At 41.5% G+C, this 16,513-nt stretch overlaps 1 protein-coding gene across 1 annotated transcript in view; it reads left to right on the plus strand.

The window, feature by feature from the left end:
- Positions 1–11,648: 11,648 nt before the first annotated feature.
- Positions 11,649–16,513, plus strand: part of kcnh7 (potassium voltage-gated channel subfamily H member 7) — a 34,407-nt gene continuing 29,542 nt past the window's right edge. Inside the window, exons 1-2 of the mRNA XM_084544342.1 lie at positions 11,649–12,049; positions 12,372–12,602. Coding sequence (XP_084400468.1) covers positions 11,974–12,049; positions 12,372–12,602 — 307 coding nt within the window. The 5' untranslated portion in view covers positions 11,649–11,973. The remainder of the gene's footprint in view (positions 12,050–12,371; positions 12,603–16,513) is intronic.

Here is a 16,513-nt window from a genome sequence, read left to right on the forward strand (position 1 = left end):
CTTTTACATAAAATGCGTTCAGTAACCGGCAACTGTTTGTTTCCGAGTTCATGAACTGTTCGCACACTCAAACTCAACCACCATCAAAACTCTGTGCTCCTTTTGGCACATGTTTCCATACTGTTAAAAGGATTGTTGAATTCATTTTCAATCACAGTGAGTTGAATTCTCCATTGTTATGTTAAAAAAATTTTAGTCCAAGGTTAGTGTCACTTTTTGTTCCATGGTACCCAACGCCAGAGAGGACTTGTGGAAAGTGGAAGAGGAAAGTTTATGACCACCAGCAGCTGCAGGATCAGTTCTCTCTCCTGAATGCAGAGAACGCTGGATGTCTGAATGTACCTCCAGCAGACTGCAAAGAATTTGATCAGGCATGGAAAAACTTTCTTTCCCAGGCGTACTGAAAAAAGAAAGAGAATGGATGCATATTTCTTGATTTCTTTACGTATTTATTTGAGTTTCTTTTTGTGCCTTTGTAACTTGTTGGAGGAAGAATGGTAGAATGAAATGAAGCTTATTGAAGTATATTAGAATAAGTTTGATTAATTCAGTTTTGCAGAGCACGGTCTTTTAAATCATGACGTGCGCTTCTGTTGTTCGTGATAATATCTGACAAATAAAACAATGAGATTTCAATGACCATAGTCATACAGTAATTCTACCTCAATTGTCGTGTTGTCACTTTGGATGCATTTTGTGCGTTTTGCCTATTTTACTGTTTTGCCCAGCGCATGTCTATAAATACAATTGTCTGAATACTTTTGAGAAAGTCAAATCAAGGTAAATAAAATAAAAAAAGTAACAAGTGATCTTAAATTTATTTATTCATTTTATGTTTTTATTCCTAAATGTTTAAGTCTGACAGTTTGAGGAGAATTTTGTACATGCAAGAACATTAATGGCCGGTAAAGCAGACAAAACAGTGTGTCCTCTGGCTTCTCAGTTATACCTTGATCAACACTGCCCTCTTCTGCTTTACTTGAATTCCAGAAATATCTGTTCGCCATAGCAGAGGTTTGTTTTGTCAAATCATTTAATTTAAGAACAATGTTGCTTAATGGAGTAAAAATCCCCTAATAGGAATTTATGTACTTATGTACGTTTGTGTGTTTGTACCAGCTCATTTATGCCACTCCCATTAACTAAACCAGAATCAGCTACGAATGTCCAAAAAAATCAATATCCTAAATACCAAAAATGATTTTATGACGGAGGTAATGTTATCCGCATTTTGTGTCTTTCTATGTCGGTAGATGTGCACCTTCTGTAAAACATGTCTCTGATCTCAGATCTATTTATGTGGTTTTAAATTGCTGTTTGCATGAATTTAAAGATAACACAGTTAACCAGCGTTACCAGCGTTTCACTTGGAAGAATACAGTGAACGGTATTTTAACATTAACATCATGCACATGAACAGATCTTCACTTTTTTTTTTTAATATAGAACCAAAACAATCTGTTACTTTTCCAAATGACTGTTCTATGATGAGTGCTTATGTGAGGGCTTAACACGCTGTCCGAGTTCAAACTGGGGCCACCAAAAGGATTACACGGTCTGTTCGGTGAAGTTACTTAAAAAAAGAATTGGATAAAGATGACTCATTTTAGATATATTTCTATGGCACAGCAAATGGCTCCACGTCCTGGAGTTAGTGGATTTGGGGTTACAGTGTGTATTTTATTACTGTAAGCACAAGCAGAGAACCCAAATACTGGCTCCTAAGTCTTGCTGCACGTTAACAACCAGCACCACTGCAGACACTGACTCTCTGTGCGAAGCGAGGCAGGGAGGAAGAATGTCTTATTTTGAAATTGATTTTATATCATCAGTGTACCTCATGGCACAGACCCGCACATGAGAGATCAATAAAGTCTCAATGGGCAGACACAGAGGGACGTGAATCTCTGCAGAAAGAGAAGGACGTCTTGCTTAGACTTGCAGGTATTTGCAGATTAGTCAGTTGTAAAAATAATATGAAATCAGTCATATGAAATGGATTTTTAAGCATTTCAAGGTGGCGAAACAAATAACAAAAGCAATGCAGTATTGCAGTAATAATGCAGTATTATAATGCATCGCTGTATCAAATTATCACAACTGTTTGGCATCACTCAGGCCTGGGTGCTTATTTGTGCCTTTGTGTATGCTGCCAGATTTTAGATAGAGATCACATGTTCAAGTCATGTGCTGTGGCCTCCAGAATACAGGCCCTGACACGTCACATGTGAAATCTGGCTTGTAACTTGTTGCAGTAGCCACATGATGTCAGCACAGAGTCATTGATTCATACATACTGCACGCTACAGCTTTATATCATAAAGGTGTGTAATCTACAAGAAGGTACATTTTATTAAAGCAATGTGTACTCCTCTCGCTAAAAATCTCACAAAACATTGAAAGCTTTTTGGGAAAACGCAACTATTAGATTAAATATAAGTCAACAAATAACAGAAATATCTCTGATGTAAGAAAAATATGAAATTTATGAGATCCTCAGGGAGCATTACTGCAGCTCTTTGTGTTTATTTTGGATATTTCACATGCCCCAATCATCACTGGAGAACAGCAAGGACCCAGAAAGAGTTCAACAAGCAGGCCCACTAAAAGATCTGCTTTAAAGATTTAAAGACAACTCTGTAAATGTATTCACAAGATTATAATTCTGTTATTCCGCACGCAATCCACAAATCCCTACAATTACACAGAGAGGACACGAAAAAGGCTAAAATATATATACACGTATGCACTAAATCCTGTTTAAGTGTTGTTAAATTTCACACACACACACACACCCACACACACACACACACACACACACACACAAATAATAATAGTACATACAACACTAACAACTGTGGATAGTTTTCAATTGACAGGTTCTCCTTTCATTGCTTACAGCTTATAATAATACACCATATAATTCATGTGCTTGTAGTGAGAGTTCACGTCCAGAGCGCTTCACTCCTTGAACGCCAAAATCCAAAAACCCCTGCTTTATTTTCACTCATTACAGATAATTGCATTTTCACCACTCGTGCTGCACTGGATGACGGCGGAGATCTGAGAGAAGTGCAGCGTACCACAGGGGAGGATTCATTATAAAAGTGCTTAGGCGGAGGGTATTGGAATCAAAAATAAACCTTTTGCCTTTGAGGAAATACGCAGATAATAAGAGCCTCCTCATCTCCGCTCTTAATGATGCAGTTACATGTTAAAGCGGCATTTGCTGGAGCTGTGGGTGCATATCTCCCCCGTGAAAAGAGAGGCATGCTGCTGTCTGCCTTCACAATAGCATGGGCTAAACTTAAATAAAATCTTAGCACATGAGACTTAATACTCCGAGACAGCCTGTGCATGGTGGGCGTGTGGGCTGAAGGTGCGTGACAGGATCTCTGTTAGTTAGCTTGGACGTGGAGAAAGACGTTTTTTGTATTTTTATTTTTATTTATTTGTTGACTGTCCTCCAGAGACAGAGATGTGGAGCCAGACCATTCTGAGATAGAGCCCCCGTGAGTGCTGTGCCGACTAGATGCCGCATAAAAGGCTGGGACTTAAGAAGCATAAGAAACCCTAAAACATTTAAGGATGACATTTTGTCACACTGAACAGATCTAAAGCTCTGTAAACATATCTATAGAGTTTCTCAGTGTGTTGCTTAAAAAAAAAAAAAAGGCTTAGGTTATGATGATGAAAACATAACAAAACGCCACCACCATAGAAGCGTTACATGAAAAGTAGCCCACATTGCCAGGGGGAGCGGGGCAGTGGCACATCTACTGGGGCACACCAGTTTCCATGGAAACTTTTGATCACAGAGGGGATAACTGAAATGAGGTAATCACTCCATTGAGCCCTGCCAGCAGTTTGACAACAGTGGTAATGAACTGCTCCTCCTAAAACTTGGCAAGAGGATGGCAATAGCTAGTGCTTTTCCACAGCTTGACGACATTTGTTTTTTACGCGCTTCTCTCGTGGAGATACAGCTGCCACCGTGCCCTTTAGGAACATACTGCTGTGGAAGATATTATAGAGTGTATTTGAAAAAATCTGTCACACAGCAAGAAAGAAAATGAGGCAAATGGGACGCGACTCGTCATTATCAGGCCGTTAAAACAAACGCTGTAAATATCATATTATAAAAGCAGCTAATGAGAAAGCATCTCAGAAAACAACTCACCCAGACTCTTCACACTAAGAGATTTGGCAGCGTTTGCTGCTGCGGGGGACGTACACCTTATTTCCCGATTAATCTGCAGTCAAATCAGGAGGTCATCAAAGTGACTTGGAAGGGTGTCTTGCGGTCTGCGTCAGATTTTAATTGGCACTGTTTTAATTATTCATGAAGGTAAATGGTTACTTGGTGGGGAAAAGTTCAGTGACGGTGGCCTCTGCATGTCATCCAGCATTAGGCTGCCTACGAATGCATGATCTATAACCACGCTGTGCTGTAGCCTTGGAGAGCTTTTTCCACTTTTTCACTGGCAAAATAAAAAAATAAAAATAAATAAATGCTCCTGCTGATGAAGTCAGTGATGAACTCCTACCATTAGGAATAGATGAAAGGCTTCAGTGTCGCTTCAAGTTGTTTTGCATGCAGCCTAATTATTTCCGTGTCACTGATGTTAATGCCAATTTGGATTTTCATGATCTTCCTTTGTTGTTTTGTTTGCTAATCTGAGGGAAATTACCTTTAACTGGAATAAATATGCCCTGTATGTTATTTTCCACCCAAGGCTTTCAAGTAAGTGTAATCCATAAATATAATTTGCCCTCCGCAGGATTTATGTAAGTTTAATGTATCACGACTAATTCTCCATCCACTGCCAGTCTGATAAACAACAATGGATGGCTGACCTACAGAAGATGACTGCCATTGTGATGAATCAGCAGCCGGTGCCTGGACAAAGGCGAAAGGCAAAGCAAGCCGCACGCTTGGATGACTTTGTAGCCTATTTGTAGGTGGCCAGCGCCTGGAGACTGCTTCTGCATTCACATGGGGCATATAGCAGTGGTGACTCTGGGGACAGGTGCTGCAGTATGAACAGAAACATGTGATACAGGATGGTTGAAAACAATCTTTGCGCACAAGTTAGCAGGAGACTGCTGATGCTTTGATTCAGAGTTTCACATATGTTCTTCTTTCACTTCCGGGAAACCGTTCGTTAACGCACATTACAGCCCGCGTGAACATTTTCAATAGGGCCTAAAGGACGAAGCACTGACCTCTGCTTGCAGATTAAATGATACTGCGAAGTCTCCTACTAAGCCAAAAGTGCAGGGTGGCCTTTTTTTTTTCTTTTTTTTTTGCTCTCATTGGAGGCAGATGGTGCAGAACGTGTGCAGTGCTACATGAGGTAAGGCACAGCAGCAGAAGCAGCAATAGCACTCCGGTGTTCTGCAGCGGTGGATTATTCTCAGAGACAGGGGCGTAATGGTTTATATGAACAATGAGTAAGCCCTGCGATTGTGCTCCACGGGTGTAAGCGAATGGGCCACAGTGGCCGAGCGAAAGTGGAAGGGGTGAGAGAGGGAAAGAGAGTCTGAGTGCACCACTGCCGTGAGACCTGGATTAGGCTCTGGACAGTGGAAGCCGCTGTGGCTGCTGCTTTTTTTTTTTCTTTTTTTTTTCAGATTGCTCTAAATTCTCAGAGATTATGAGCAATGGATGAATGAACGACTGAATGAATGAACAGCAGTTTTCAAAACAACCATACCAGAAACCACTGAAACGGAGAAATAATAAAAAAATAAAAATAAAACAACTAAGAATGTTTTTCACTCTTCACTATTTATTTAATGCACACAACACCAGTGGAGAAAATGTGCTTCCATTTTTACCCTTCACACAGTCGCTGAGCTCAGCCGTGAAGCAGCAATCTGTGCCCGAGCAGGTAAACAATCATTTTGTTGCTCTAAAGATGGATGCTTTCTGACACTGAGGTTTGAACCTGAGTGCTGCTTCTTCGCTAAAGCACTGTCCTCCCTTTTAGAATCACTCAAAACTGAAACGGCTGTAGCCCAACAGACCAATTACAAGCCACAGAGCGAGGTATGCCATCATGTTATTGGCATTGCTGCATGGCATTGATGGAAGATTTAATGCCTTCATGTGTCTTGCTGGAGTTGCACCGTTCCAAGAAACTGCGCCATTAGCGGCACCTTTCTCTTAAGTTCACCAAAGGAAGGTCCTGCATGGCACATGTTTAGGTTTAAACCCTGCTTCCTGCTCCTCAGATTTCTAATCTCAACTTCTGTTCTCTTTACTGTAAATTGCACAGCGGGCCTCTCTGGCTATTAAAGGCGTCAAACTAACTCTAGTAGAACAAAATCAAGTGTAATTAGGCACGGATGGTGCAGATGCATTGTGAAGTTAACAGGCATGCTGAAGCAGTTGAAGACTACAGTATGTCTTTTCCCAAGGCACGCAGCTGTTCATGGGAACACTGTTTCCCTCGTGTGCAGCTCTCAGTTAGCATCACCCCTCACCCACCCACTGCTCCCCTTTGCTTTTACCAGTCAGCATATATGCCAGTGTTAATCAAGTGTGTTTCTAGAAGCACGAAACAACGTTCTTTGCCCTATTAGTCATAACAAGGTAAATAATCGTTTTGTTAACAGTATTAGAACGAACAATCTGATAAAGTGATTTTTTTTTCAATCCTAAGAAGCTAAAAAAAAAAGCAACAACAGGAAAACATGTCACAGTTTTCTAACTTAATTGTTAGTGAGTAATGACTGTCCTCTGAAAGGTTCAACCATGGCTGTGTTGTGAGTAATGGATATGAGCTGCAGACTGGCTTAATGCAACAGTGATTTGATAAAATACAGCAGACACAGCACTATGGCCTCGGGAGGTCTCCTTTATGGGTACAGGAGGAGAAACGTTGCCTTGCATGTTCCTTGCGAAGACAAAAAAAAATAATAAAATAATAATAATAATAATAAAAAGCTGGCTAAGCTTTCTTTTGAAGCAGGCTATTTTCCGAGAGCTGAGCAGAGAAACAGGAGAACAGATACGGCCACGACTGTTTGCCCAAGCCTTCCAAATGTAGGCCAATTAAACGGAAGAAAAAGAATGTGTTTTGTTTTTCACTGTGCACACACCTGCACATCCACACAAATACAGTATAAGGCAGCAAAATAACACACCGACCAAAGTTTCATGTGAGCTAGAGATTTCCAAACAGTATTTAGATGATCGATGATGCACAATCTCAGTCGCGTACCACCTAGAATGTTCAGTGGTAATTGGTTGAATGCATAAATAAATGAGTCACGTTGATTAGAAATGTATAATCCCGGATATGATGATGCATTAATTTAGTGCATTCTCTCACACTCAATTGGCCAGATGTTTGATGAGCTCCAGCTGAAATACTGGGACAGATGTTTGCAGACTGTAAGGCTGGCTTTGCATAATGCATACATTTTCTCTTTTTTTTTCCCCACCACCTGGCTGCAGTCTGCACAGATTAGCCCGACTGTTATGTCTCTTTTTTATTCACCCATTCATGAAAATCCCATGATGGAAGAGTGTACGTGGTGTGTGTACGTGTGTGGGTGTGTGTGTGTGTGTGTGAGAGAGAGAGAGAGAAAGAGAGAGAGAGAAAGAAGTCAGTTGCACATTGCATAATTGAAATACATGGCATTTCCCCCCAGCTCCCCCCAGAGGAAGCAGGAAGTGGTGAAACTGCAGGACCATGGACAGCACCTCAGACCAGCTCACCTCAGGTTAATGTGAACTTGACTTTTTTGGCAAATTTTGTGAATGCTTACACCAATTTCGATCAGATACAATATACTTTGTAGTGAAAATCTACTTTTCATGCTACCACACATATGTTGTCTTTTGACAAGCCAAGAAACACTCTAAAAATGTGCACAATGTGGCTGAACAACAAGATGTATCTCCAGATTGTGGGTTTGCCTGTTGGTCCTCCATGTGGTTTTCCTATGGGCTTAAAGATTTCTGCCAGACATATAAAAAAGTGTGCAAATACTATTACTGACTGAAAGAGGAATAAAAAAATCATAAAACAAAAAATAATCACTATTATCTATTGGAGCTGCCCTGTCAACATTTCCACATATGTTAGATAACAGAAGCTTACTTATGTGAGGTTTATGGAAATTGCTTTTAGGACACAGGAGATTCTAGCTGCAGTACCACACGTGACCACTGGGGCCAAATTCGTAGCAAGGCTGAGTAATAGGCAGTTTAGACTTCTGCGTCAATTTGACGCCACAGCTACGGTGACGGCGCAGAACATACGGAGACCCTACGTAGACCCTAGAGCCGTAGCTGACGTGCACCTCCCCACCAGTGTAACTACGACAAGAGCTCTGATTGGTCCGCTTGGTAGTAGCGTGTTTCCGATTTAGTAGGCGCGTTCGACTTCATGCAGATCTGTGCAGATCTGACTTGACGTGATGCATGCTGGGTAGAACAAGTTCATTTTAACCAATCATATTCGAGGTCTATGAGCAGAACAACCCAGCATGCATCACGTCAAGTCAGATCTGCACAGATCTGCATGAAGTCGAACGCGCCTAATATTTCCGTCTGCTTCTCCAGCTCCGCAAATTTCGAACTGTCTGATTTGGATCAATAAAGATGGAACACATCGAGCAACCGGTTAACTGAGGAGGTTCGGCGATACAAACATTTGTATGACTCGTCTTTGGCGAAACTTCGACGAAAGTTTCAGTCGCCATTGTTGAAAGTGAAGCAGGAAGTAAAAACAAAAATTAATCCAACTGGCAAAAAAAGACAGCGCCAACAAGCATTTGGGTGGCGTTTTTACAGGGTGAGCCAGACTGACAAGCTCACAATTGTAATGGCTTGCACGTGCGTTAGCTACGTGCGTTAGCTACGTGCGTTGGTTACGTACGTAGGTTACGTATGTAGGTTACGTCTATGTCCCGCAGTAGACTAAATGAGTGTTAATTGCCATTAATGCTACATGAAGATGGATCACAACATCATCCATAGGATTCTTGAAAGGCGGTTTTAAAGCTCAATGTGGTGGCCCTGGGTATCACCATCTTAGCAGTGCCTCACTCCACTTTTCGCCCAATTAATCCCATGAAATGAACAAAATGCTGGAGTGTGATGCCTAGACATAAAGCTAGCGAAGACACTCACCTGTCACTGTAAAGGGCCAATTTTTAATTTTGCATCACTTAAGGCATTGGTAACATCTAAACAGGTAAGTTATATAAAATTCGTACCCTGAACAGTTGTCATGAATAAGGAAATTAGCTATAGAGACCAACACTTTTTTTTTTTTACTTTTTTTTTTTTTACATTTTTCAGCCCTGGAGTTTGCTGATTGGTGATGGCGCTGTAGCCAGCTCCCTTAAAATACCCGTGTAGAATTTGGGGAGATCTTTTTGTAGAGATGTAATAGAGGATTTCTAACCAGCCTAGAATGGGAAAAAAGCAAACACAGACTCTAGAGTTGGACGTTTACATCATTACTACAAATTCTCCTACTAGGGAGGGGTATTTAGTTGGTTGTAGTGTACAACCTAATGGCTGAGTGCCACTAATTTCTACACACTGGTTGTTTAACGTATGCTTATCACTTCAGCTCAGCAGTATTCAAGTGTCACCAGGTTTTCAAATAGTTTTTTTTTTAATCTCCACCTGAGATCCTCTTCAGTTCCATGGACATTGGTACACCAAATAAAGGGTTTTTAGCATTTCAAAGGTAATAAAACTCTTCTCATGACAAGTAATGCTAAGAATAACAGTTCACCATTAGCTGTATTTGAAAAATTGTTGTTTCATTTTGTGATTTGAATGCCACCAATATATCCTTGCAAACTGCTGAGAAAAAAATAAAACCAGGTAAAGCTGTGAATGTATGACAGGTGTGTATATGGGCTGTTACGTGACAAGCAGGGTCAGGGGGCAGAATTGTTTGTGTATGTGTGTTTTCCCTCCTGTTCTCCTCTTCCCCTCCTCCTTCTCATAGGTAAAATCAACCCAATTAGCCTACACCTGTGGATCGCAGCTGGCCAATCATCCCAGGTTCCAGTATAAAAGGACTGTGTCTGCAGTGGTTGTTCTCTTTTCTCTGCCTGCCTGCCTGCACGGTTGGTTGGTTATTCTATACATTTTTTTTAAATCACGTAGCACTTTCTTGTCTATAAACACTAGGTTTTAGGGTTGGGGCCACTTTTGTATTTATTTTTGTTAAGCTCCATTTGTAGATAAGAGAGTCAGGTTTTTGTTTGCGTTTTGTTTCAAGTGTAGCCTCAGTATAGGCCTAATTTTGTTGTTTGCTAAATTTGATTATTTGGCGCAACCACACCATCCATACTCCTCCACAATTGCATATCTGTTTAATAGTTTTGCTTAGTTAATAAAGCATTTTTCTCTTCTTCCCCACACGAACTCTGGTTTCATTTATTTTGATTGTCGTGTTTGTCTTCTTGCCCTTAAACCATCTAAGGAGTCGTAACAGCCCTTTTAACTGTGAAGTTTGCCTTTAAACTATACTCGTCAGTTCATTGGGTACACTAGTGAAGACGGATGCATTGTCCTGCACTAAATCCCCCTTCATGACCACTATTATGTTCAGTTTATATTAAAGCGGCACAGGAAAGGTGGTAATTTGACTGTCCATTTTGGAGGATGTAGTTTGTGGCGCTGTGAAACTGTATTGAACTGGTTATTTAGCCTAGTCCACTGACTGAAAATGGGGTTGTCAAAATAATGGGAACATGTCAGTGCAACACAAACTGCAGCCTCCAAAATGAAAACGCAGTTGATACAACAGCTCTGTCAGTTATTTTAAACAAATCCTGAATACCATAACCTACATGAAGCTACGATTCAGTGCAGGACTGCTACATTAGAATGCATTCCTTTTTTCACAAATGTGCCCAATAAACTAGCAAGCGAGTGTATTGTTTTATGGCCAAGTATTCTGTAAATGCCATGCTTTGAGAAATAAGCCTTCGTTTGGACACCGCTCATATCATGTCCGTTCTGTGTAAAGACACAGACGACCGACCTATAGTTATCTTGGCATGAAACAAGGGGACAAGTGACCGACTCAGCATTCACCCTTATAATGTGGGGCATAGTTTATTCTCTTCACACCTGTGGTGAAATGTATTGAGATATGATAATTGACTTTGGTAGCCAAGACTGCATATTAGCATATTTCCCATACTGCTGCACTCATTTAATTAATATGCATTAAATTATTGCTGTTTACTGAAAGGCTGAGGAATTCATTAACCATGGTCTCTCATATGCATATTCAAATCAGTGGATAAACATAGAATAGTACCATTAAGGTGCATGTTATTCCAGTACTATAGTATACAGTAAGTATGATGCATTAAAAGTAGAGACTAGACTTCAAACCAGTGTGTTCTGTACACATCTAATGATTATTATTGATACCAAGGTTAACTAGAATAGTGTATGTGTGTTGTTTTTTATGAGATGACAAAACGGCTGCATTTTGTTCACACTGGCAAAACAAACTGTAAGCGCATCTAGTGAGATAATGCTCAGTGTGGCTTCGAGGCTGGGACTTATCCATACCCGAGGTGGAGGGAACTAAGCCCCCGGGGAGCAACGTCACTCCGCTTGGCATATCAGCCGCTGTCCACTGCATGCGCCCAACACACCACGACAGAGGACGTCAGGATCGAGCCCATCCTCAGCGCGAAATGCTTCACGAACTGCATCTAACACGAGCAATCCTCCCCGATTCCGTGCGTTTCGGCGAGGAGGCATTCGCGTGCTCAGGCATACAAGCGGGATAAATAACTCCCCGGCGAAGTAGGAAGGTCATTTAAAGTGGAAGGAGCGCTCGAGTCTGGCATGGTACCGTGTGTGGATGCTGAGGGAGACATCACAAAGAGCCAGCAATTGTAACTTCGGGATATACTTGTTTAAGGCGCTTTTTTTTCGCTGGAGATCGTTGGGATATTCTGCGTGTAAACATGCCTGTGAGAAGAGGTCACGTTGCGCCACAAAACACATTCCTTGGCATGATTATTCGGAAATTCGAGGGTCAGAGTAAGTATGTTCTTGATGTACAAATCCTGCTGCCAGATAAGGTTATGCATGAACAAATGTTTTGACATGTTATTACTGAGATAAACAAGGTTAGTGGATACAATGAAGTTTAAGTCCCAATTTAGGAAGGCTGGTTGAGTTTTTTTCCGTGAGCTTAGCTAATAAATCATCAGTAGGCTGCTTATTTGTCCTACAGTGGAACTGAAGAAGTGAAAGCAAACTTAAATGAATTGCTAGTTGGTTTTATTCATGAGACTGCGAGCCATGAGATCAGCTGTATCACAGCAAGGAGTGCACATGCATCTCTTTTCTTTTCATGCAGACCGGAAATTTGTGATAGCCAATGCCAGGGTGGAGAACTGTGCAATCATCTACTGCAACGACGGCTTCTGTGAGATGACTGGCTTCTCAAGATCGGACATGATGCAGAAGCCCTGCACCTGTGACTTCCTGCACGGTGACCTGACCGACAAGGAGGCCATCAGCCAGATGGCACAGGCTGTGGCTGGGTCCGAGGAGCGCAAGGTGGAGATCACCTACTACCGAAAGGACGGTGAGTAATTAATCTGGCACAACTATGTGGCTGACACAGCGTGGCCGTAAGCCAAGAGGTGTCCTTTGTGACGTGTCGCTCCGGAGAGAGCGCCTACTGCTGCTCCTCATTGTGTCCACTTCGTGATGGGGCCTGTCAGTTGGTCACTAACAAGCCAGAGTCTGTTACAAGATGTACAACCTACCTTACCACTGATAGGGGGGAAGAGTAAGAGCAGCCAGCCCAGAAATAACTCTTACTATGTAAAAGTAATCAGATAACTTTGATCCTTCTCATATATCTGAGAAGTTATGCATGGTGTATTCAGCAAGTGAAGCAAAACAAAAACAAATTACCCCGATAGCAACTGTAGGTGATGCATAAAATATTGGAAATATTGCCTTTTTGATCCACCTTAGTGGTACTGCTGTACAGTACATAGTGGGTTATTATTCTTTGGTTGCGTGCATGCAAGTCGGTGCGCCAGAAATAAATATGTGAGAACATGTTGAAATACAGGAGTAATAGTGTAGGACAGCTCTTTTTGACGTCTACACAGCAATTCACTTCTTAGTTTCCTATTTAGCATGCATCAGTCAGTGGATAACAGATGGGGCATAAAACAGAAGGTGTTACAGTATGTCAAGCCATAACATGATGGAGCAGTTTCTGTGCTTTAATGTGCTGCTAAAACCAGCGGTGGAGACGTGGCTGACATTGTGCTGTGAATTATTGGTTACAGCTTTGCATAAAATGCTTTCTTATTAATGGCTCGTGTTTGCCATTGATTCATTGATTCATTCATGCATTGGTTTTGGCCATCCCCAGTCCTGGTATGAATGTTGTGCTGCAGAGTCAGAGAGAATTAATACGATGTTACCACCCAGTGGCATAAATCCCCAGATTGACCACCCCCTGCCGTGCGCCCTCATCAGCTTTTTATGCTCAGCATGTACAGAGTCAGACCAGTGGTGCTCCTCTTGTACAGCGCTTTTATGTTTTAATTCTGCACCCAGGAAGGCCACCTTTTTGAAAGACACGGTTGCTATGGACTTATTGTCTTTATCTTGTGATGCCCGTGAAGGCATGTGCACAGAGTGGGACTATGCATGAGGAGTCTAAGCTGGAAGGAAAAAAAAGAGGTAATATTTTATTTAATCATAAGGAGCAGAGGCTTTAATTTTTAATTGTGAGTTTGATTAGATTCTAGGCCATGGATACATGTTTAATCTACCATCAGCAGCCATCAGCCTTTTCTTTTTTTTTTCCTTTTAGCTAATCATGAACAAACCAAGAGCCAGCTGCTGCACTGCTAAAATAGATTTTTACAGAAACCTGCAAGACAATTACACAACGTTCTCTCGAGTCTGTTCCTGAAAGTGTAAACAACTTGGTTTACGAAGGATTTTAAAGCAACTTCATTTAGTTCCTATGGTCCTCCTATGGTCTGTTCTCCATCTTAACGTCATGTGCTTGAAGCCCGACAGATGAGAGTCGCAGAAACCTTCCAACATAATCGTTGCTCCCAGTCTCTTCCCAATCCTCCCTGGTGTGCATCACGGCTTCAAGATACAACTCTTAATACTCCTCAGAAGAATTTATGGCGAGCGTGTGTGCTCATGAATAAAGATGTCAGGGCTGACAGCGCAGTGACTGGGAATGAGCAGCTTACAGAGTAAATGCATTAAACTAGTATGGAGGACACAGTTCACACGTTCCCACACTGCTATAGGGGAATGAAAGATTCATGCCATCCTTGAAAGCAATAGCCTTATTGATTCAAGGCGGCCTGAAAAGTTGAAGTCGATGGGCGGAAAGTGGATATATTTCATGTCTCCTCTACTAGCGGCATTTCAAGTTATCAGCCCCAATGCAAATCCGTTAATCCTTTGTATTTCATGCACCTACTGTATGTCACAAATCATAAAATAAACCAGCTTTAGCTCAGACAGGTTACCCCGTTACTCTGTTTTTTCACCCACTAGATACAGTCACTAAATATTGGTTGAACTGTGATCTACATGCAAATCTTTAGATGAACTGAAACGCAAACGTAGTGTTGTTTGTTTTCTACTCCCATCAGTAACTACAGTGGGAAATCTTACAAAACTAAGATGTGGATTTGTTGAAGCCATGTGACATCAGGAGCAACCAAGCTTGGGCTGTCTTCACTAAAAAGGCACAAAGTTAAGCTGCTTATGTGTATGCTTAGAAATTAAAAGTAGTGGAACAATGACGACCGTGGGAGCTCAGCGAAGGCCTTTAGCACAGCAATATTTATTTTATTTTTTTTTTTTGCGTTCCTGTGTATATGAACAGCCGAGACACGTTGTGAGAGGAGATAGCACAAATTCAGTCTTCCGCCAGCTATGATACATAATCAGCGAGATAAACGCTTTCCCCGTGATGGCTTTGTAACGCTATCCTCTTCCGCGGGGCGTAATAATACTTTGTACCTGAATGAGTCTTAACAAAAGGAAGCTGACACCGTGGCGCAGAGAGAAGTTAAATGGATAATGGCTACAAAACAGCGGCAGCTTAGCTAACCGCGCTGAATGATCGGGGACATGTGGTAAGCGTGGGTGCAGGGTTTCATAGGTGACTCCCCACCAAGGGGACTGAAGGGCCATGTACCCCTGCTGAGCGTTTAGTAGCGGGGGAGCGAGGCAACACAGAGCGCCCGCAGTACACAAGGTGTGCTGCAGGACACTTGGATGACTGGCCTCCAAAAGAGCACATCCATTTTTCATCACTCTCAGGCCTCTTTGGTCTTTCACAGTATGAGGTGAAACACAGAGTTTTGCCGGCTTCATTTGTTAGAGTGAAATCAGCTTATCCAAGCAGCTGTATTATATTGTACTGCGCAATAAGTGCTATGAAAAGTTTAGATAATGTGCTGTAACTGTAGCTCATTTCAAATAAAACTAATGAAATCCACTGTGTTAACATGGCTCATAATTAAGATATGAAACCTGGTTATTGGTCCTGAGGGGGAATGGCATTCAGTGAGGAATGGCATTCAGCGAGGTTCTCGATCTAGAGTTGGTTCTAACATTCATCCTAATAACATATGTGTTGATCTGCTTACATTTTCCCATCCAGTGCATTCAGTCTGCCAACAATCGTGCTACATTAAACAGAATAAAAGAACACGGGACAATATCTCATGAATCGATGAATAAGATGTTGCTTGAACTGGAGCTATCCCTGATGGCCCTGAAGACACAGAGTGAAGATGAAATTAGGCCAGATCTGTGTTGCTTACATCAGTTTCACTGAGGCGAGATATTGCCACAAGGCCCAAGGACTCTAAACAAAGGGTTAGCTTGCATGGCCTCTTCCTACATGTCCTAGCCCCGACTGGCTACGCCCCAGTAGTGTTGTGTTATTGGCTTAAGCAGAATAGCCCTAAAAGAGAAGCATGTCAGATTTCATTATACAAGACTTACGACCAGGCGGTAGTAGTAGGGCTGTGTTTAAAAGCTGCGGTTGTGGATAGGACGTCGGTGGAAAGATACAAAAACAAAAATCAGCTTTCAACAATATTACTCATGTTTCTTCCTAAAGCAGATCAGCTTATGCAGATTAATACGAGGCCTTGATACATCAAAACGAAAGGCAAATGAGTCAAAAGCTTCTCTTTCTGAAATGAGATTTAAAAAAAAATAATGTATATCTGTCTACGGTGCAAATATAAACACCGCCATAAGACATCTTACACTTCCAGCGCAACTCTATTTGACCTTCGAGCCATCACTGTAATACTGTCCAAAGGATCACTTTATTAAGTAGCAATGTCTTAATAATTGATGATGGAAATAGAATCTACAGTAATGAAATTTCCATCATGAAAAGGGAGCTAGTCTTAATACTCTGTCCATTCATTCAAGCAGGTGTAAATAACATTACTTGACTTTCAGTGAATCACTTTC

Source organism: Chelon labrosus (assembly GCF_963514085.1).
Source record: "Chelon labrosus genome assembly, chromosome: 5".
NCBI lineage: Eukaryota > Metazoa > Chordata > Actinopteri > Mugiliformes > Mugilidae > Chelon > Chelon labrosus.